The sequence below is a fragment of the Neopelma chrysocephalum genome, unplaced genomic scaffold, assembly GCF_003984885.1.
Source record: "Neopelma chrysocephalum unplaced genomic scaffold, ASM398488v2 Primary Assembly neopelma1_97390, whole genome shotgun sequence".
NCBI classification, from domain to species: Eukaryota; Metazoa; Chordata; class Aves; order Passeriformes; family Pipridae; genus Neopelma; species Neopelma chrysocephalum.
The window spans coordinates 6,626,342-6,647,626 of NW_020926031.1; the positions used below are offsets into that span (position 1 = coordinate 6,626,342).

A 21,285-nucleotide genomic window follows, 5' to 3' on the forward strand; every position below is an offset into this window, starting at 1 on the left:
GAACCAAAATCAACCAAAAGGCCATGCATCTGGCTCAGCTCTGACAGAAATGACTGGAAGACTTTCCACTGGTTTTACAGGTGACAGAGGAACACAGAGAAGTATCTACACCTCACGGAAATGTTCTTCCTAGTGTATCAATTGTACACCTGTTTCTTTTGATGACAACGTCATGATAAAACATCATGTCCTAATAATCTGTGCACTCTTTAAACCAGTGATTACTCTTTGACTCCCTACTTCTTCAGACTCAACAGGGCCATGATCTGAAGTCCTTTAGGCCCTTGGTACTAGCACCAAGACACTACTACTATGCAGTGCTCCCAGACTGTGCCACTGAGCAATTACAAGCCATTATTCCTGGACTAGTTGAACTAGTAGCATCTCACAGAGTGTGCTCGAGGATACTATCTTCAGTGTAGCCAGCTCTAGGCTGGAATATGGCCACTTCAAAGCTCAGGGCAAACCAGCTGTGGAGAAGAATATGAAAAAGAACACTAAATGCAATCAAAATGAGATATACAAGCAGACAAGGAGCCAATGCCAAAGCTGGATGTTCCCTGAAGCACTAGTAAGTATTACCTTTAATTTTACCAGAAAATCAGAAGTGACACCACGTTCTCTTGGTTTTTAACCTTAACCTCCTCCTTCAGTACAAATTACTCCACAATCCTTGAACTCTGTGTGGATTTTCAGTCATCCAGATGCAGCTGCTACTTTGGGACAGTACTGCAAGACCAGCATCAGGGTGAGCCTGTGAGAGGAGCTGCTGGTTCAATTCCTGCTGCAGGGTGAAGCAAGCCACTCAGGGCTACAAAGGATGGCATCAGGTGGTGGTGGTCCCTGGTCCCAGCTCTGTCCAGCCTACCCCAGCCCTCAGCAGGATAGCAGGATTTCTGAAGAGTTGTGATCGTCTCCTGTGCCTAACCAAAGGCTTCTCTCTGAGCTACGTAGTATGTGAGTTGTGCCTCATGACCCTGTCATAATGATATTGGTATATACCTTAGCTGGTCAAGAAGGCTGGACACCTACACTGTACACCTTGAGGCAGTGTAACAAACCTGCTATTTTCCTACCGTAAGTAAAAATAATTTATGTCTTCTCACTACTAGTAAGCATGTAAAAGCTGGAGAAAATAGTATCTTACCAAGACAGGCTGGCCATGCCAGTTAATGCAAGCAGTAAAGGGTATGTTGCTACCTTGCTACAAACAGCTGGACTCATACACACTCAGGGATGTGAGAAAATTTTTCTCTTTTTTAGTTCCTAGGTTGCTCTGTGTGATTCTGTCTCCATCACAGGTAATTTCAAGCAGTAGGACTGTGTTTAATTGTGTACATACACCTGTACTTACTCCATCAAGGAGTACACAAAACCGAATCCCCACAGAAGAAGGTAGGTACAGACACAAAATACTTCACAGGCAAGCATCCAAAGTCTTCCCAAATGCTGCCTACCACCCTCTGCTGTCATGAGAACTCCTGCCATCTGTCATGTCCCATCAGACCCAAGTGAGCTGCCTTCGACCATTTTGACTCAGAAGGTGCTTTCTTTATTGGCCTTTGGGGTTAAACAAGTACAGCAATTGCCTGCTTTGTGTGGGGAACGGTTGTTACGGCAACTGGGAGGAATTCCTTGGCACCAGTACTAACCCAGGAAAGGAATGAGCAGAAAAATGCTCAGCCAGAGTCAGCAGCAGTGCAGAGGCAGTGCAAGCCAAAGGGATGTGCTCTGCTATGTCCGTGTTAGTGCCTCGCCCTCACTCTCCCACCCACAGCAGACAGACGCCGGGCAGCAAAGGTGATCCTAAAAGCAAAGTCAATGCACCCTTCACTAACCTCTGCAAACCTCTGGGTGGAGTCCCCACAACACTGGCTGTACCTGCTGTCACCAGGGCTCGACCTCCTGAGCTACCGAGATGCTGAGGGGAATCAAGCCCTGAGTTTTTACTCTATTGCTTCTTCTGTGATTGAACATCCCCCACAACATACAGATGTGAATTTTCTCTTATGATACTTGGCTCATAGCTGCTTGCTGTAATGAGGAAAGGAAACTGGGAAAATTAAGCTGTGCTAGTGATTTTCAAATGGAAATAAACCTCTTTTGGGGTCATTTTCACTGTGAAACACGGTTCAAAAGCACAAGAGGAAAGGGCAGGGTGAGTAGTGAGCTGAAAGGGTAGGGTGAGTAGTGAGCTGCCAGGTAGGTGAGTACAGGTTTTTTTAGGCTTTAGCAACTTTATTTTTGCATTACAGATGCTCTTCTTGCTCAAAACTGCTTGCCTTCACCATCTGACCTTTTTCCCCACCCAGCTCACACCTCATTTATAAACAGACAATAACTTTGTTTGGATTGGTTTGCTGTCAAATTTACACAGCTCTCCCATTTAGAGATCTGATTTCAGGTGATGGTGAACTGATTAGCAGATGGAAAGGCATTTGCTTTTAAGAATGATGAGGGCATTCAGCTGCTTGTATCCATTTAAGCAGGAAGAAAAGGAAGAAGAAAATAAACAAACAAACAGAAAGAGCAGCAGAAGATAGTGTATGGTCTCTGGGCTTGTTTAAATCGTGGCTTAAAATCTGCAGGATGAAACTAATGTAGTTTGCACAGTGAGAGTTTAAGTCTGTCTGCAAGCTTCTGGGGCAAGAGACTGCTGTAAGACGCTGGAAGGGAGGGCCAAGTGCTGTTAGTAGTGGGTGTAGACCTAAAAGACCTGTAAGGAAGGGATAATGTTCAGACCTGGAAAGCACAGTGCTATGTCAGTTTGGTGATTTCTGTTACGCACAAAAAAAATAATTCTGCAGTTCGCTGAACTGGATTCTTGTCAGAGCTTGAGTTCTACATGGTACCACCTACAGACTGGGTTGGAGAAAGGTATCAATTTTGTAGCCTTGTAGCAGAAGACCTGTTTGGTCTAAGGGGTATGCTCTTCTTTCTTAAAATATAAGTAGTTATGTTATATGATTATTATATTATTGCTTTGCACAACAATGTATCTCTGTGTTTGGTGTGGTTTTTCCTCAATTATTCCACTTGATTTCCAAGTTCCTGGCTGAAAAAACAAACAAATGCATACTTTGGGATGAAATTGCCAATGGACTGTGCTGGTTTTGATAGGCTCAAAAAGGTTCTATTAGAAGTGAAAGCCGTGAAATGAAATTGCCGTGCAGTTGAGAACCTGGTTTCCATAAGCTTTCATGTTCAAAGCAGTCAGCTCGTGGCCTGAAACTTTGCCAGTGCAGGGCCAGACTTCACAATTCCATAAACGGAAAAGGGGGCTGCCTCTGTACTCTAGAAGACTTTAGTCATCCTCAGTCTAAATTAGAGCTGTCATTCAACCTAGAAGAGAACAGCCAGAATTTAATGGGTAGCAAAAGCTTCTTGAAGTAATGTCAGTCATGTACCATTCTAAGCCTATTGGCACCTTTTTGTTATGCCTTAAATATTTTTGCGATTTGAAAAAGGTTGAGCAAAATTCTGCTTGTGGTTTCTATTATGACATCCCTTGCTCTGGCTGAGTATGTATCAGGGACAACTCCAATATCACTGATTCAAGCTTAGGAAGTCCCAAGGATGAAGTCAAAAAAACCTAAGTATACTGGTAACTGCTGCATTTTATCTAGATGAAAACTGATATGGACTAAATGGCTTAAAAATCCACAAACCAAACCTGATTATGGTGCAAGGTGTTCTTTTGCTGGAGGTTGCTGCCCACTCTTGCTGTGCTGGGCATATCAATAGGAGCAGGGACTCTCTGAAAGCCTAGAGGAGGCTTGAGAAAGAGTCACTCTTCACACACTACTGGTGTCTGTGCCCATGGCATGATTGATCCTCTTGCAGATAGCTGAGAGATGGCTGTGTTTTGTGAGGTACTACAGAACAAGCAAACACAGTCACTGAGACAAATTCTAACCACCTTAATATTATGTTGAGCAAAGTTTCTATAGACAGTCACGTCAGTGCATTTGGAGTTCGCTTTTCAAAATGGAGTAATACCTAAAATGCAAGTGTGGCCTCTGGGGTGGTGGGCAGTGGCAACGTAAGACAGTTGGGCTTGGGAGAGCCCATGCATCATCTTCTGCCCCTTTTCTAAAGTTCTGCATTTTCCTGAGAGTAGTCACTGAGCTGTATGGGAGGTTGTCCCTTGCATTGCTTACTGGTGTTGTAAAAGCTGTTTGTGTCTCTCTGGTATGCCGTAGTAAAGTCCATGAACCACAGATAGGCTCACTCACATGCACAGCATGAGTGTTAAGGGAGGGACAAGAAGTGCAATGAAGACAAATCTGTTCATGTTTACAGCTGCTCAGTTCAACAGTATTTCAGTTGTATTTGTGGAAGCAAAAGGGGTATTGAACTCTAGTGTCTGCCTCCTGCTCCACTGGCCTGCGAGTGCTGACTGCTCTGGTCTTTATTCAGACTGTGCAGCCCTGCTCTGAGCCTTGCAGCAGGTTTCAGACTCTCTAGACCTTTCCTAGCCCATCTATATTGATTTCTTAAAACCTGGCCAGTGTTTCTATGTATTAAAATCTCCTGGTGTGTCCCTTCATATCCTTTGTAGTTCATGATGGCAAGAATGGCCACTTGGACTTTTTTTTTATTTTCTGTCTGGTTTGGTCTTTGCTCTCCTCTGTGACTTATGGCTGTTTGCTGTAACTCTGTGACTTTCTGTTTAGAAGGGCTTCTTTATCCTTGGAGTCCTCAAGAAAGCTTACCTCCATGGCAAGCTGACCAAATTAAATCCCAACCCAGGGAAAGGGGCAGCAAATATTGGGATCCAGCAAAAGTAAATGCACCCTACTCGTGAAGGCACCTTACCTCCAGGAGGAGGACTGAAGGACTGCTCATGAGCTCTCCTTGCTGTGTACTGTTGATCAACCTGCCTCTCAAACATGGCTAGAAACAAAGCCAGTGCAGACCCAGCAGCATGCTTGTTACACCAAGGGAAATGTCTCCTTCACAACTTGACCTCACCATATGATGGATGTGTTGGAGGCAGCAGCAGCTGGCATAGCTCATTCTCTTGGGAATAGCCAGGGAAACTTCCCAGGCCATCAGAGACCTTTTTGAGTTAAGCGAAATAGCAGTGTGTGCAAAGGAAATAAGAGAGGCCCATAGCTTGGTGTTTACCCAGCATCCCATGTGTGTCTGTAAATGTGGGAGGGCACAAGGCTCCTACATAGCAAGGGCTAAGATGTAGTTGGTGGGAATGTTTCCATCAGGGCAGCTTCCCATTGAAAATAAATAAATAAATGCTGGCATGGGTGGATTCTGACTAAAGTCTAGACAGGAAAATATTGCTACAACCATAAGATATTTCAGATGATTTCACAGAAACATTTCTCCAAATTAAAGTGCTTAGAGCTATTCAGCTGTTTGGGGGTTTGGGGGGGGTTTCTTTTAAAAAAAAAGAAAACTTTCACACTCAGTTCCTAAGCCCTAACATGTCACAGCAGATGGTGCAAGCTCTATGACCACTTTGCTGAGGCACTACTGAATGTTTTTAGCCTTAGATATGCTGGTCCTATGCTACCCTAAAGATGGTTTGTGACTGATATTGTGAAAGTCTAGGTGTAGGATGGGGGAACCTCCTAAGTCTCTGTACAATCTGATGTTTTATGGAGTTTCACTCTTAAGGTGTAGGACATGGATGGTGTGGAGTGTGGCTGGGTGTGTTGTTTGTTTGGTTTGGATTTTTTGTGGTTGTTTGGGGGGGTTTAAGTTTTTGAAGGAAGGGAGGTAGAGGAGAGTTTAGGTTTCTAGAGTTCCATTTTGCAGTGTTCCAGATTGGTAGAGACAGCAAGAGTTGGTAATAATGAATGGCTTATTCTATTGTAGCAGAATTCACCTAGCCTCAGTGGAGTTTTAAACTGAGAAATTACCTAGTTGTAATTTGCATGTTGTGTCTGTGCCAGAGGCCAAAATGTTAGCAGGGAAGGGCGTATGTTGGGAGAAGCAGTGGAAACATTACAATGAGTCAACAAGGTTGAATGTAGGGCTTCTCACAAGGGAAGCCTCGTTTATTAAGCAACTTGATCTCTCCCTGTGAGATCATATGTGAAAAACAGGTTGAGCCATGTCTGAGGGTGTTGCCCTGTGGAATTTGTAGATAAGGATGCTTTATACCTGCGTGTGCCTAACACAGAGAGGCCAGTTACATTCTGTGGCTTCCAGAGGGAACAAGCCTCCAGAGGAGTACAGTTATTCCATTTTTCTTGCGGTAAGTTTATTGAAAAGAACTTTTGCTTCTTCCTCTTCTGCCTATGCCTCCCTTCAAATCTCAGATTCCCTAACCACGAGGTATGATATGTGTGGTTTTCTTCATCAACAGACCCAGGTATCACTACTGAGGCTGCAATGGCGTGGTGGAAGGCCTGGGTAAGTAGAGGATATATTCACACCCTGAGTTTTTTTGGCACTATAATAAGGTAACTTATAAGTTGTATCAGGCACTATGTGGGAATGAAAAGTTTCCTTTAAAAATCAGCAAGACCTGTTTACTGTTCTTCTGGCTGCACAGCAGCATTCAGCATTTCAAAAACACTGACGAATGAAGGTGTTAACATGATTGCTGGCTATAAGAAGAGGACTAGACTCTGCCTGGCCCTTCAGCTGAGAGTGGTGCAGGGGGGTGTTTATGTGCCTGTGTGCATGGGGAGATGGTACCATGGAACAGCAAAGTTACACAGTTGAGGTCTGCAAGCTGCGGGCTCCTTGTCTGCTCCCTTCTCTTGTGGCCAAGTTTGTTCAGGGCACTGGTCTGTCACCATTTTGGTTCCCTGTTGTGCTGGCAGGCTGTGGTCACAGAGAAAGATATAGTCAAGCCATAATGTCTTTCTTTGGTAGATCTTTAATATTGCAATGACAACGTGTCCTTGAATACCCTTTCTGTTTGCTAGGAGCCAGAAATGCTGTGTGTGTTCTCTTGTAAACTCTTGTGGCTTTGAGAGGAATTGGCAGGATGGGAGATGCTCATGGGGTGTGCTGAGGCAGCCTCCAGGGTCGAGCTCAGGCCAGGCAGCAGGTAGCTCTGGTGATGTGCCCAGTTCTGCTGCCATCCATGGCAGCTCTCCCATTAGCCTCTGTGGGATTTCATCTCCAGATAACTATAAGCCAAAGCCTAGAAGAAACCTGCTGGAGACATGCAGTGGAGGAGTACTGGTAGAGAAGCCTTCTTTTACTGTTCCAACCCCTGCCCAGCACCTCTGCCAGTAGTGTACAGGCTTTCTCTGGAATGCTTTTGGCTTGTTTGTTGAAAGATTTGTCCCAGAGTTCCCTCACTTGTTGTTGTGAAGACAGCTTCATGTTTAAGCAGCCTGTGCAAAGGGTAAACCTGCACCGAGGCTCCAGTGCTGCTGCTCCTCTCCCAGCTGGGGTAGTGCCACTGGGGGCTGAGCAGGGCGTGAGGGGCCTCCCTGCCACATGCCAGCAAAAGTACCTGGGAATCACAGAAGAGCTGTTTTAGTGTATTATATTGCCTCCAATGCAATGCAGCCATCAGGGAGGGAGAAACTACTCTGCATGGACGAGACTGATTTTTCAGGTTCTCAGTTACAATTTTGCAAACAAGGGGCAAGGACTAGAAGAAAAAACCAAACTAAACCCAAAATACCTTGTGGAACAGGGATTGCCAAACTAATTCCTACTTTCCTTCAGCAGGATTCAGATAGCAAAATTTCATAATCTCAAAATATTCCCCCCCCTCCCCAAAAAAAAAAGATTAAAGTTGTAATCTTCCTTTCTGCTGAGTTCCCTCTGCTTTGCTCTTTCCTTTTGGAAGTTTAGTATAATCAAATAGATGCATTTCCAAAGCTTGGAGTAGCTCTCACTTTAATTTTTCCCTTTTTGCTGATCTGTTCCCCACTACTCCAATTTGGAAATAATTTCTAAACTTAGAATGAGAAAAGAAGGAGAAAAACCCTTGAAAACTCCAGTGATCTCTTGCTAGTTGGTGTTGTAGGGGGTGGAGGCATGAAAAGAAAATTAGAGGCCCAAGGAAGGATGGGGAAAAATTGTTTTGGTTTTCTAAACCCGTCATAAAAAATACACTTCAAAGGCAAAAAAAAGAATGAAAAAGTGTGAAACTTTCTGAGAAACTTGCTACTGAGAAAAACCAAAAATGTAATCCTACCTGTCCCCAAATTTCAGCTTTTCAATAAACTATTGTTAAGTTTTGAAGATATTTTGGTAATAAAGCTTTTAATCCTTCCTTTCATTTACAGGTAAAACTTTTCAGAGCATCAGCTGTTAGGTACACTGATTCTACTGCTTTCGTGCCAATTATTCATATTTACATTGAGTGACACAAATGCCTCGAGCAGTTCCAGTTAGGTAGTTCTAGGATCAATTCAACTGGGAAACAAGACCAAACTGAACAGGGTTTCTCTGAAAAGCTGATGTGGTTGTACCTGTGCTGCAACAATTATGTACATGGAGAATGAGGTGTATGAGTGAGTCATGAGTGCGCTACTTGACCCAGGAAGGGCCGTAACTGTTTATTGGAATTAGTACCAAAAGAGATCATTGTTTGATTTGTTTCCGCTACCTCCAAATGAAAGCTCCGCTTTGCACTCCCTCTTTGACTGAGTCACCAGGCATGCATCCAGAATGTTGGGGGTTTTTTTCACATGTTCCTTGCATGCAGCTAGAGAGGATTGACCAGCTTTTTCAGAGCAAAATCACATGGATTAGTGCAACCTGCTTTCCCAGAAAGCTGTGATGGTGCTGGCTATCTTACCAGAGGGCTACAAAAGGTGCACCTGCCAGCTCAGCCAGACACCTCTAGGCCAATGACAAACTGTTGGAGATGGCAATACTACCTAGTCTGTCACTGCTTTTTCTGCAGTGACAGCTTCACCACAGCCTTAAACTTGCTGTTCAGTGATTATTTGAATTCAAAGCTTCATCTGTTGAGAAGTTTCCTGTTGACACCATCTGCTTCACAGCTGCTCTTTGTGCTGGGACAAGGTGTGGTAGTGCAGGAGTCTGTGCTGGCTGTAAAGCAAACTTCTCCTAGTCTTGCTGACTGATGAACATACTGCCTCTCTCAATACTCATCATTGCCTCTTGGTCCCTTGTCACTGCACCTGGAGCTTGGCTGGCAAAGGGGCCAGCAAGCAAACATGTGCCAGCTGTATCTACTGGTACTCTGTCACAGGAAATAAGAGCAGAGGGTGTTTGCATCACAGCAGGAGGCTGGTGGGTGGCACTTGGTGGTCCATATTATGCAGGTCAGGTAGGACAACCATAGTGATTCATTCTGGTCTGTGAGCTCTGATTTTTTTCTGACTGTGAAGTCACCCCCATTGACAAATCCAGCAGGTCATACTGATACCATTAATTCAATATTAACACAATCTCTGAAGGTAAATTTATGAGAATATAGTTGTTTCCAACTTAAATATCTTTGCTGCTAAGAAAGAGAAAACTGTCTATCATTGGAATAAAGTGATGATGACTCTTCATGCCTATCCACCCACATACTCTCCTGTTGATAGGTCCAGTTTGTTAGAGATATGACAATATATCCAAGCTACTCCCTTGACTAAAAGCTATGTTAAAGCTTTTATGCCTGGGTTTTGGTTGATTGTCCTGCTTACCTTGTGGTGACTGAAATAATTCTCAGTGTGTCTTTCTGCCCTGGGACTCTGGCACTATTGGCACCTTAGGGGTCTGTCAGGAGGATTCTTGTGTAGTTGGCTCTTGGTACAGCAAAGAACTCAAACCTGTACTCCTCTGGATGTATCTCTTCCTTCAAAGTAGTCTCTTAGCCCAAATCCTTCCAGTGGAGATGCTTCCTTCCTGGAACCAGCTGTGCAGAAGTGCAGCAGCAGCTACTTAGAAAAATGGCTTGTGAGAACAAGACTATTCCAGGAAATCAAAAAACTATCTAAAAACTACCCTGCACCAACCCACTGGGAAATGCAGTATGATGCCATAGCATACGTGCTGTAAAGCACTGTATTTAAGGGGTGAACAGGAGAGTCCAATCTATTACAGTCTGAGGTTTTTCTGCCAGAGTGCCTGCACTCCCTGCTGACTCTTGCAGCAGCGTCAGCCATGCTTTGCACTTCATGTTTCTGCCGGGAGCCAAAGGCTGGTACAGACAGGTGGAGACAGGAAACTTGTGTTCTCTTTGGAGAGAAACTTGTGTTCTCTTTTTGCTCTGCTGAGAAACTTTGAAACAGTCTCTCCTATTTTCTGGGACTTTCCCAAGTGTAGGCAACAAATGGCATTATTGTACTTTTCAAATGCTTTTTCTTCAGCTGATGAAATACAGCATGAAAAGTCCTGTATTTTTCTTCTTTCAGAGTGAAGAAGAGGGCAAGTCTGTGGCAGGTACTTTACGGTTTGATGCTGCACCTGATGCCCAGATTCTGTACAAGGCCATGAAAGGGCTTGGTGAGTTGACTCCAACCACATATGTAAATTCTAGTTTTGCTTATACTTGCTAAGTTGAAAGCCATTCCTTAGGAAATTTGCATCCAGAGATATAACTTTTTTTCATGTGAAAAATTAAAGTTTCCTTAGTATGTACCTAAATTTCTACGAGAAGGCAATGAACTAGGCAAAGTTATCTGAATATTCAAGCTGGGATTTTGGACTAGTCTCAGCTTATTCTGTGACCTTTGTTTATGACTTATTGTTGCTCTCCACAGGGACTGATGAACAAGCTATAATTGATGTCCTAACCAAGAGGAGCAATATACAGCGTCAAGAGATTGCCAAATCCTTCAAAGCACAGTTTGGAAAGGTTCTTCCAAAGCAAAGCCATATTCAATCACTGTTTTACTGCAGCCAGGATGTAGTAAATGGGTGTACAATTCATCCTGCAAGCATGATGCAAACAATACACAGGTCTTCTGCAAATAACTAGATTAATATCTATTTATAAGGCCTGGGATGAATGTGGGAAATTAATTTTTGATCAGAAAAACTTGGTTTTCTCCCAAAGATTTAAATTTTTTTTTTTAAATGCGTTTTGACCAGAAACACTTCTAAAAAATCAGTTTCAACTCAGAGTGTAGCTTCTTATTGTTTTTGAAGCTGTACCAAAAATTGATACTTTTTAAAGTGATATTTTGAGTAAAATATTGGTTTAGTTTCAGGCCTTTTTAAGTGTCACAGAAAGTTCAATTTAAAGACTTATTTAATTACAGTTGTTTGGAAATTCTGAAAATGAAAACAATCTGTGGTTATTGACAACCGTGTTTTCCTGTGGCTCTCTTTGTTTCTTCGATAAAAATCTTACTTTTAATGGAAAAACTTTTCCACAAGCAAACTGTGCTACCAGCCCTACTCTGGAGCCTCCAATGACCCGTGCTGGACAGAGAACTGCCATGCAAGTGCCCCAGAAAAGGAAGCAAATATGGGGGTGGCAAATATGGAACAATGTATAAATAGAATGCTTGCATCCCACTAAAACAAAGACAGTCATACCCTAGAAAAACCTGCACTGTAGTGAAAGGAAAGCTTGACGTGTATGTTCAAGCAAACTACATGCCTGATTCTGCAAATGTCCCAGGTGCAAGTTTATGTGCGGGCTTTGGGAATCAGCTTTCCCTGAAGCTACACCTGTGTTCAGTTCGAGGCCTTCAGCTGCCTAATCTGCTCACTAACTAGAGCAGAATGGAGAAAGATTTGCTGCAGGATGATTTACTACCTGGGAAAAGCTTAAGTATTGCGAAAACAGGGAATGCGGAAGGACCTAGACAAATCCCATTTTGGAGTTAGGTGCCATTTCAGTCCCAGGACCTTTTTTTAATGAACTGTCAACACAATACTGTCATTCAGCTTCATTACTTAGGCCATGGGGATGGAAACAGCATGGGCAGTAAAAAGATCCTGTGATGCTGTTTATGTAACTGTGTGATGCATATTTAACAGGATCTGATTGAAAGTCTGAAGTCTGAACTGAGTGGCAATTTTGAGAGGCTCATTGTAGCTCTCATGTACCCCCCATTCAAGTATGATGCCAAGGAGCTGTATGATGCCATGAAGGTAAGCAAATTGCATGCTGATATTTACGTAATAGCACAAATGCAGTGCTAAATTCCTGTAATTGTGCTTATTAATGTAATTGGTAATAAGTGGATTGTTATATTGTTAAGTTTGTTATTAGCAGCAGCCTTTGAGAAATAGTTAATTGTATTATTAATGCATATTGTGGTTATGGCTATAAAAGAATTTCTGTACATGCGTGTCTCATAGTTTTGCTGTTGCCTTCCCAGACTCCTGGTGCTAATAATGCCAAGGTTGTGGGTTCACTCCCTGGAGGAGCCATTCACTGAAGAGTTGGACTTGAAGATCCTTGTGGGTCCCTTCCAACTCAGAATATTCTGTGATTCTAAATTCACACACAAAGCTGCTGCCCTGATGCCCCACCTGAGCCATGAAACCTTTAAGAAATTAAGGAGTGGTGGTGTAAGGGCCAGGCTGGGGTTAGCTGGGATCCTACCTATTGGTACTGTATCTTTACAAGTTTCAGATGCAGAGTGGTCTATTAAAGTGGTCCAAAGATGACTGTCTAGCCAAGCACTGGTCTCCCCACATCCCTCTAATGCTGTCTGTTGTCAAAGATCTGACTCCAGAAACGCATTGCAGAAGTGTGGGGTTACATAAAATCATCCTTTACAAATTAGGCACCTCAGTAAAAGAAACCGTGTTCAAACCAAATGTGCTTTCTGTCTCCAGCTTTCATCATGACAGTTTCTTACAGCTCAGCACACAGCCTGACACTGCTGCTATCCAACGCCTCCCTTGACCATACTTTTCTAGCAATAAATTGCACTCCATGACTAGATCCTTTTCTCCACCTTTATTTCTCCACTGTGTTTTCTATTAAAGGGTGTGGGAACCAGTGAAGGTGTTATCATAGAGATCTTGGCATCTCGGACTAAAGCACAGATCAAAGAGATAATCAAGGCTTACAAAGAAGGTAGGTGCCTGGGGCTCAGATTTCTGTGGTCAGAGCAATGAGCCTGATTGCACAACACTGTTACCAGCTAGCACTGTCAGCAGGAAAATGGCTTTTTTAAAAGCCAGAAAGTGGAACCTAACTTTGGTTTCAGCCTGGCAAATAGAACATGGCTGTGCTAAGATAATTTGAAAATCCCTTTCTAGATCTTCATCCAGCTACAGCAGAGAGTGAGCAAACCACAGATTTGGCCAGAAGGGCTATTGTCAGAACACGAGCAAAATTATAGCTGTGCCCTTGGCTGCTTCTCCCCATTGAATAGATGGGATTTTATTAAATATGTATTTGTAAATATTTGACCTCTTTAGTCCCTTCAACTATACCTCTAACATTAGCTCTGGGTTTATTCCTTGGACATCAGGGGAGCTAGTGACTCAACTGGATGCAAGTGCCAACCTGGGTATCACTGAGGGTGTGGTCTCAGCCCTATTTTGTTCCCTAATTACCTTTTTGACCATCATCCTTTGGTTACTGGAAATATCTTGACTATACCACCCAAATAACAAATCATTTCCTTGTCCTTCTCTTTCCTTTGGGCAGCATACGGTTCTGATCTGGAAGAAGATATAAAATCGGAAACAAGTGGCTACTTAGAACAGATTCTGGTTTGCCTTCTTCAGGTAATGCTAGAGAAGAGAAATGAGGGTATAAAGATCATCACATTTTTCTCCTCCTTTTCTGAGAAGACATGCAATAGAAAAGCCAGTACAGTCATGATCACCAGATAAACTGCAGAGACAACCATGTCACTTGAAGTGGATCTGTTTCAGCTTCCATGTACTGAAGCAGGGAACTCTCCATCCTTTAGCAGCAATAAGAGATGGAATCTTAGAGCCAGCTCTGCTGCAGAGAGACACCTCACTTTTCTGTATGTGTAAAGCCACTGCACTCTACAAGGGTCTTAGAAAACAGTGGCCCTCCACTATGATTCACCACTTTCTAGGGTCTGTGCCCTTGATGTTGAGTGTATTTGGATGCATTTACTCTATCACATTTTCTCAATTTTTCTGCCTAGCAGCAGAATAACTGAGGAATTTTTTTACTCCACTTCATGACTGATTTCAGTGCCTTTCAGTGAAGGAGTTAGCACTTGTGCTGTCTGAAGCACTACTCCTTGAGCACTCTGCAGAAATAGATAGCTGAGAAGGATAATTGATCTTTGCCCTGAACAGATGCTGTGATCCTTATTGATGGAAGAATCTCTGAGACAAAATGGTTACCTTTCTTTTTCTTCTCATAGGGTGAGAGAGACAATGCCACTCTCTATGTGGACACAGCCCTGGCTCTCCAGGATGCAGAGGTACTCTCAAATGCCTGTGATCAGATATGCCTGCAGATATGCCAGATATGCCTCAGATATGTCTGCATCCCCACCTTCCTGAAATTCAGAGTGCTTCAGTGGGCAACAGAGTCCTGGTTATCAGAGGGTTGGACTCATAATAGTGTGGGGTGGGGTGATCTTCAAGTAAGCAACTTGGGGTTCTTCAGTTTCACCTGCACTGCTGAGCTTTGCTGTTCCAAACAGGAGTGATGAGACCTGGGCTTGTGCTCAGCTGCTTTTGATATGTGAAGTGTATGGGTGTGGTGGAGTGTAAGGGGAAAGAAAAGTGAAGAAACCTCCAGAGTATTGTTGGCTGCTCCAGCTGCTACAGGAGGGATGGAAAGGATGGAGATAGCAGCTGCTCCAATTTGTCTAGAAGACAGGTTTTCATAATCAACCATTCTAGAAGACTCTAGTTCACACGGTGTTTTAGGTTACTTCAAACCTCTTTACTCTAGTGATGCCTTCAGACAAACTCTGTTCCTTTACCAGCTGCACACACAGAACATCTTACTAATAATTGTGTGTTAAATTACAGACTCTCTATGCTGCTGGAGAGAAGATACGGGGCACTGATGAGATACAGTTCATCACCATCTTGTGCAAAAGGAGTGCCACACACTTACTGAAAGGTATGAAGCAAAGCCCACACTCCCAAGCTCTGGAATGAGAAATCACTCTAGCCAAAAAGGAGAGACAGGGCTATAGGTGGAAGAGCTGGGTGGTCGGAAATAAGTACCTGAGTCTATTTTCTAATCCTTAGTCACTCCATAACCAAAAGCTGCTAGCAGCTTTTATGAAAGATTATGAAGACTTAGTTCTGCTGAAAACCAAGTGGCTTATCTAGGAGTCCTTTATACAGTGTTGATAACAGGATAGTTGTTTTTATAAACCCAAGAAGTGAGTGAGTGAGTCCCTTTCTAACCAAGGAGCATGTGGTGGACAGACAAATGACCCCTTGAATGTGGGTTCCTTTGGGGGAAAAAAAAATCATTTATTATTCAGGGTGCAATCTGCATTTCTGCTCCAGATTCTTCAGAGGGCACCAAGGGCTGCTGGGAGGGAAGACACTAACCCTTCTCCAGCTAAGAGAGACCTCAGCTCCTCACTGTCCATGCAGCAGAGATGTGACCTTGTCATCTCAAGACTTTTGAGGCATAACAGATTTTGTTATGTTGGCTTAATCTAAGCATATCAAGTACTATGTAAATCAGCTGGACCTAAACTGATAAATGTAGTTGGTGATAAATTCAGCATGCCTGAACTTTTTCAAGCTGAGGTCTTCTGAGGCTGTTTCTATGCCCTGGAAGCCAGCTCCCCCTTGTGTTTCAAATTCAATCTCCCAAAGTCACTTAAAAAATAAACACACAAAAAAAAGGGGCCTCTAGAGTCTTTGTCTGTATCTGCCTTTAAAACCCAAAATTCATCTAGTTGTTGTCATAATGCAACCAATCTTTGAAACCTACTGTGGCACCACCAGGCAATTTCTTCTGTGCTATGGCAGCCTGGAGCTGATTGTCTTTAAAACCTGGGTGTAATTGTTGAGGCCTTTTTTTTTTTTTAATAGAGTAGGCCTGAGTTGAGAAGTTCGTATCCTCTGTCTATTCTGTATTCCCTTTCCTCAAAGTATCTTGAGGGTTGATGGTCTTGGATGCTGAGCAAAGTTTATTAAGATGTCCGTTGCATTATATAGAAGTTTTCCTTCTCTGTTAGTCTGAAAGCTAGGAATAAAAACAGATATCTATGTTTCTGAACCCTGGAGTATACAAAGTGTGTAAGGTGAAAAGTGACTCTGTTCCTGAGCTTTTGTTAATGTGGGAACTCAAATATCTTGGAATATGCACCTGTGTTTTGCTCATCTTTTCTCAGTTGTTTTTTTTAAATTGTGGTTGAAATAGCAAGTTTTCCCAAAACGTGTGGTCATCATTTTAAAGTCCATGGGCCATGAGCAGCATAATCCTAGATTTATATTATTTTGGCTCCTGAAGCTAACGACATCACCAACCACAAGACCAAAGGTGTGCCTAACCTTCTGTGGTCTGCTTCATTTCCGTGTTTAAAGACAGCAGTGAAGGGTCAGATTTCCAAATGAACTTGAGATGACTGAAATTACATTTTCAAATGAAGGCAAGAAATTAAGAATCAGGGATGGTTTGGGTTTTGTGAATATTACCATCCATTTTTGTACCTTATTTCTGATGTCGACTAAAGCCTCCTGCTGGTGCAAATGTGACCATTGCTTTAGCAGGATCTGTGTGTTCATATAACCACACAGGCAGTGCCTGCAAATATTGGGCCTCAGAGGTTGCTTGGTAAAAAACTGAAGTTCTTTGTGTTTCAAACAGTGTTTGAAGAATACCAGAAACTGGCTGGTAAGAGCATAGAAGACTCTATCAAGAGTGAAACTCGTGGTTCACTTGAGGATGCCATGCTGGCTATTGGTAAGAGTGATGATGTTTCCCTTTGCTTTGTCTGAATCTGCTGCCTTTTCTCCTGTAGTAGTTGACTGTTATGGGGTGGATCTACTTTATAAAGGTATCTGGCAGGCAGTAAAGTGTGCCCCTTGGGTAAGATAAACTTAGATTTCTGGAGCACACTGAATTAATGGAAAGGATGTTGAATCTGTGTCTGAATCACCTGCTGCCCTGGACTGGAATTACCATTGATTCTTACTGAACCTTTTTGTATGTCTAGTGAAATGCACCAGGAACATCCGTTGCTACTTTGCAGAGAGGCTGTACCATGCTTTAAAGGTAAGACTCTCATTGTAGCACACTTGTTTTCATACTGGACTTAGCTTGTAACCTGGCTTCCACCAGCTCAAACTAGAAGAGCCAAAGTTTTGGTGAAATGCAGCAAGTTTTGTGCAATTCTTGCAAAAAGTAGCAGAATTCTTTCAAAACCCTTTGGTAGAAAAGTACCCTTTAAATTTGAGATACCCAGGGAGTCTGGTTTTTCTGGTTTAAGAGTCTGCAAGAAGCCCAATCCCACTTTCTGGAACACAGACAAAACCTCTGGAAGAAGCTTTTCTAGGGAGTTGATTATGGTGAAGCTTTGCATTCCATGTTAATAGACTGGAACACAATATTTTCTCTTTAGGAAGCAATTCTCTCAAGGGCAGTATAAAATGAGAGTTCTAAATGGGGACACATAAGGCATTTGCAGATTGTGCCCCTGTAATGCTTAATTGATATGTAAAAGATGTCAGCTCTCCCAACTTTTTGGAAAGCTGAGATAACTGATTTGTTTTGTTATAGATGTGATCTTAATTTTGCTGTGAGTGATTAAACAATATTGGTTGAAGCCAAACATTGCATGGATGATGCTACACAATGTGTATTCAGTGCCGATTTCTGACTCTGTAGCGTGTTTGCTTTTGCATTTGACATAAACAGAACTTGTAGCACACTTCCGTGGTGGGCATGTGGTGTTGATGGTGGCCCCTGGGACGGGTGTGAGGGTTGGCCCTCCAGAAAGGGATGCAGATGTTCTGCAGGACAAATGATGTTTGAAAGCTGACTCCTCCTGTCCTAAACCAGCTTGCACAGCTTATCCCTTGAACACCCACTAACATCATAGACTGATATATCTGTTATTCCAGGGGGCTGGCACAGATGATGGAACTCTTATAAGGGTGATTGTTTCTCGAAGTGAAGTTGACCTGAATCTTATAAAGCCTGAATTCAAACGTATTGCAGGAAAGTCTCTCTCCAGTATGATTTTGGTAAGCAGAATCTTGATATGATGATTCTTAGCCATTACATGTATTCCTAACCTGTCTAGCACTGTGGGATTTTTCCATGGTTGTTTGCAGTAACAATGTCATTTTGGCTGTGATCATGGCTCTCCTTCATTAGGCCTATTAACTATCATCCCCTTGAGAGACATATATGCTTGAAAGGTGAGTCAGGTTGTCAGACTGTATGCTCTACAAGTGTCTTGGACAAAGCAAACCCAAGAAGAGACTGCACCAGGTTTTTCATGGACCAGATTCTGTATCCATGCACTGCATGAACTTCTATATGAATCTAAATTGTTACACCTATCCCACACTTCTGTGCCATTTTCTTTTCTCTATCTGCTATCCCTAACTACCTCAAGCCAGTGCCATATAAGTCAAAACAGTGCTGGGTTTTTTTCTGTTTGTTTTCTTTTTTTTCTTGTTGTTGCTGTTGTTTGGGATTTTTTAGCTGACTTTACCCCAGGTGAAGTGATGAGACAGGTTTAGAAACTGAACCTTGTCAAAGCTTATTGTAGCATTTGAATGTGCCTCCCCTGTCAGGGCTGAAATGCTGGGGTTTACTGTTTGTCCTAAGGACTCTGGGACATTCCTCTCCCCCTGTGCAAATGGCACAGAAGCCCTATATCCTTAGCAGTCCCCATGGGACATAATGGTTCTGTAATGAAGGCCCTTTCTTGTAATTGACACTGTCAGAGTCTGTCATGTTGATTAATGATCAGTCTTCAAGGATCTGTACAGCATATTCATTCCTTATGAGAAGTGGAACTGCTTTACACCTGTCATCACAAAACATTCAAAGGGAGCAAATTTTTTTATCTAGTGAATTCTAGATAAAAATGACCCTGTTTTTGGCTTTTTAAAAAATACCATGTGTCAGGGCTCTACTACCCTTTCTCTTCCTGTAGGGAAGAGATGGTACACAAATATCCAGGGATATAAAATCTGAACACAACTGGCTTGATTGCTCTCATTTGTGCTGACTTTGTGCTGCTCTGCAGGGCAGAACCCTGACCAATTGCTCACCTGCATTCCGAAGGAAAGAATTAGACTTGATAAATGTTATTTCAGGTGGCAGCTACAAGCCTCATTTCTCCATTCACTTTTGATGGTGTGTCAGTTGGCAGTAACTCTGCTAAAGTCTGGCTTGCTCTTTCCAAAATCCTTTTCCTGTGTGGGCATATTTCACAGAATGACAAAGTCAGCACTTGGAGCATATAGAGGAACTTCCATGCTCACCTATTTTTTAACTTTTTCTCCTGTCAGGATGACACCAGTGGCGATTACAAGACAGCCCTGATGAATCTCTGTGGCAGTGACTGACAAACTTTAGGAGGAAGATGTTGAAAAGGATATAGAGAAAATTAACAGCGAACAAGGGTCTTGAAAATATACATGTAGAAAATATTTCCATTGATCCAAGTGGGGAGAAAAAGAAGATCAAATTAATAGTCAAGATTTCCAAAGCTCTCTGAAGGTTGTGGATGCTCATTATACATTAAATGCTATCGACTTCCCCAACAGTTTTTCAAACACAAGGGGGAACGTTAATTTTTTTGTTTCCATTTTCTTCATTGTAATTTCCCTTCTATTTTAATTCTTTGTGAAGTATGATGCTTTGACGAGAAATTAAAGGTTCTTTTAAACCCTCTATAGTTGTTTCACAAGTCTGAACAATTCTACAAAGCTTGGGCTGTCCTGAAGCCTTGCTAACTTCTCTGGGATAATCTGGTAGAGTGCGGATCGTTTGATGCCAGCAGGGTGGGTCTGGAAGGAGTCCCAGATATTAATGAGGCTTTAGGGCATGGGTCAGAATGCCATGGGGGTTGGTTTAGCAGCCTTATCTGCATAACTTCAGTAGGGTCTCCCCAAGGAGCAGTGAATGGCAGAGCCAAGCTGGCTGTAAGCATGTGAAAGTTGAAAGCTGTATGCCTGATTTCCTTCTTGCTTGTCTATTGACGAAGATCAGCAAGTTCAGGGCTTGACATCAATGTCAGACCATGGGGGAATCAGAATTGGGGTAGATGATTTGTTTATAGTGAATATAGTATATCCTGCCCTTGGGAGCAGACCTGTTTCTGCTCCTAGTTTCCCAGTAACTGCTCAGATGTCCGTACACTCCCTCAGAAGTTGCCTCCAACCTCCATGACTGCACCTACCACTTGCTGAGTGAGGTCCCAAATGTGTGGACAGTGATACAGAGATACAGAGAGAACAGGATGAAATGGTTTGAGAAGCTCAGGTCCGCCTTGACCACTGATTCTCCACACTTAGAGCAAATCATTTAAATGTGTAATTACCAAAAGGCATTGTGTTCAGAAAAGGAGCTTTTCCAATCAAGTGGATGAATTTATTGGCCATGGGGTAATACCTTGCTTGCACTGCTCAAATTAACAGGAACCAGCACAGTTAGAGTGGTGAGTTAAAAGGTTTTAAGGAGACCAGGCCACAGACCTTGGACCTGGGCTTGGGGTGTATCTGCACACCTCTGGTGAACACAAAGAGAAGGAGGTTTCAATCACTGCCCCTTTAAGTGCTTGTGTTTTCAGTGATATCCCAGTTTCTCACCTGGACTAAAATCAGTTGGAGACAGGTCTCTTAACTGAGCTTAAAGGTAGGGGTTCTTTTCTCAGTTTTTGAGGGATATGGGCTGGCTACAGGCACCAAAGGACAGGGAATTGCACGTCCCTTCTGCTGACCAAAGGCCCCACTTGATTTAGTCGCTTGTTCTAGTTGATACTGATGATCAGCCTTCCCTGGTTTTGGGGTTTTTTTTTGCAGGGGGGTTGTGGTGTGGGGGTTTTTTTGTTGCTTTTGTTTGTTTATTTGTTTGTTATTGGGTTGGGGGGATTGGGGTTTTTTTGTTTGTTTGTGTGTTTTTTGTGTGTTTTTTTGTCGTTTGTTTGGTTTGCGTTTTGGGTTTTATTTGTTTTCCTTTTGTTTGTTTGTTGTTTGAGTTTGGGGGGTTTTGTTTGTTTTTTGTGTGTGTGTTTTTGTTTTGGTTTGGGTTTTTTTGGGTTTTTTTGAGCCGGTTCGGGCGCTGGTTTCCACGAGAGGCGTGCCAGGATCGGGAGGAGGAGGGGAGGCAGGGAAAGCCGTGCCTACACCTCCATCTGCTGGGGACAGGGCACAGGCTCTGCGCAGCCCGGCGGCTGCACCCCGGGCACCCCTCACTTCTCCGGGCAGGGCTCCCGCGGGACAGGCGAGGAACAGGCACAGTGTGGCGAGATTTGCCCCCTTTCCCCCTTT

General features: G+C 43.0%; 1 protein-coding gene across 1 annotated transcript; it reads left to right on the forward strand.

Moving 5' to 3' along the window:
* The first annotated feature begins 6,142 nt into the window (after positions 1–6,142).
* ANXA8L1 (annexin A8 like 1) lies at positions 6,143–19,635 on the forward strand. Its single transcript, XM_027672246.1, has 13 exons — positions 6,143–6,220; positions 6,332–6,378; positions 10,311–10,401; positions 10,659–10,753; positions 11,887–12,000; positions 12,847–12,937; positions 13,517–13,596; positions 14,217–14,276; positions 14,836–14,929; positions 16,643–16,738; positions 16,992–17,050; positions 17,899–18,021; positions 19,303–19,635. The coding sequence occupies exons 2-13, from the start codon at positions 6,358–6,360 to the stop codon at positions 19,357–19,359; spliced, it is 981 nt and encodes a 326-aa protein (XP_027528047.1). The 5' UTR covers positions 6,143–6,220; positions 6,332–6,357; the 3' UTR covers positions 19,360–19,635.
* The last annotated feature ends 1,650 nt before the right edge of the window (positions 19,636–21,285 follow it).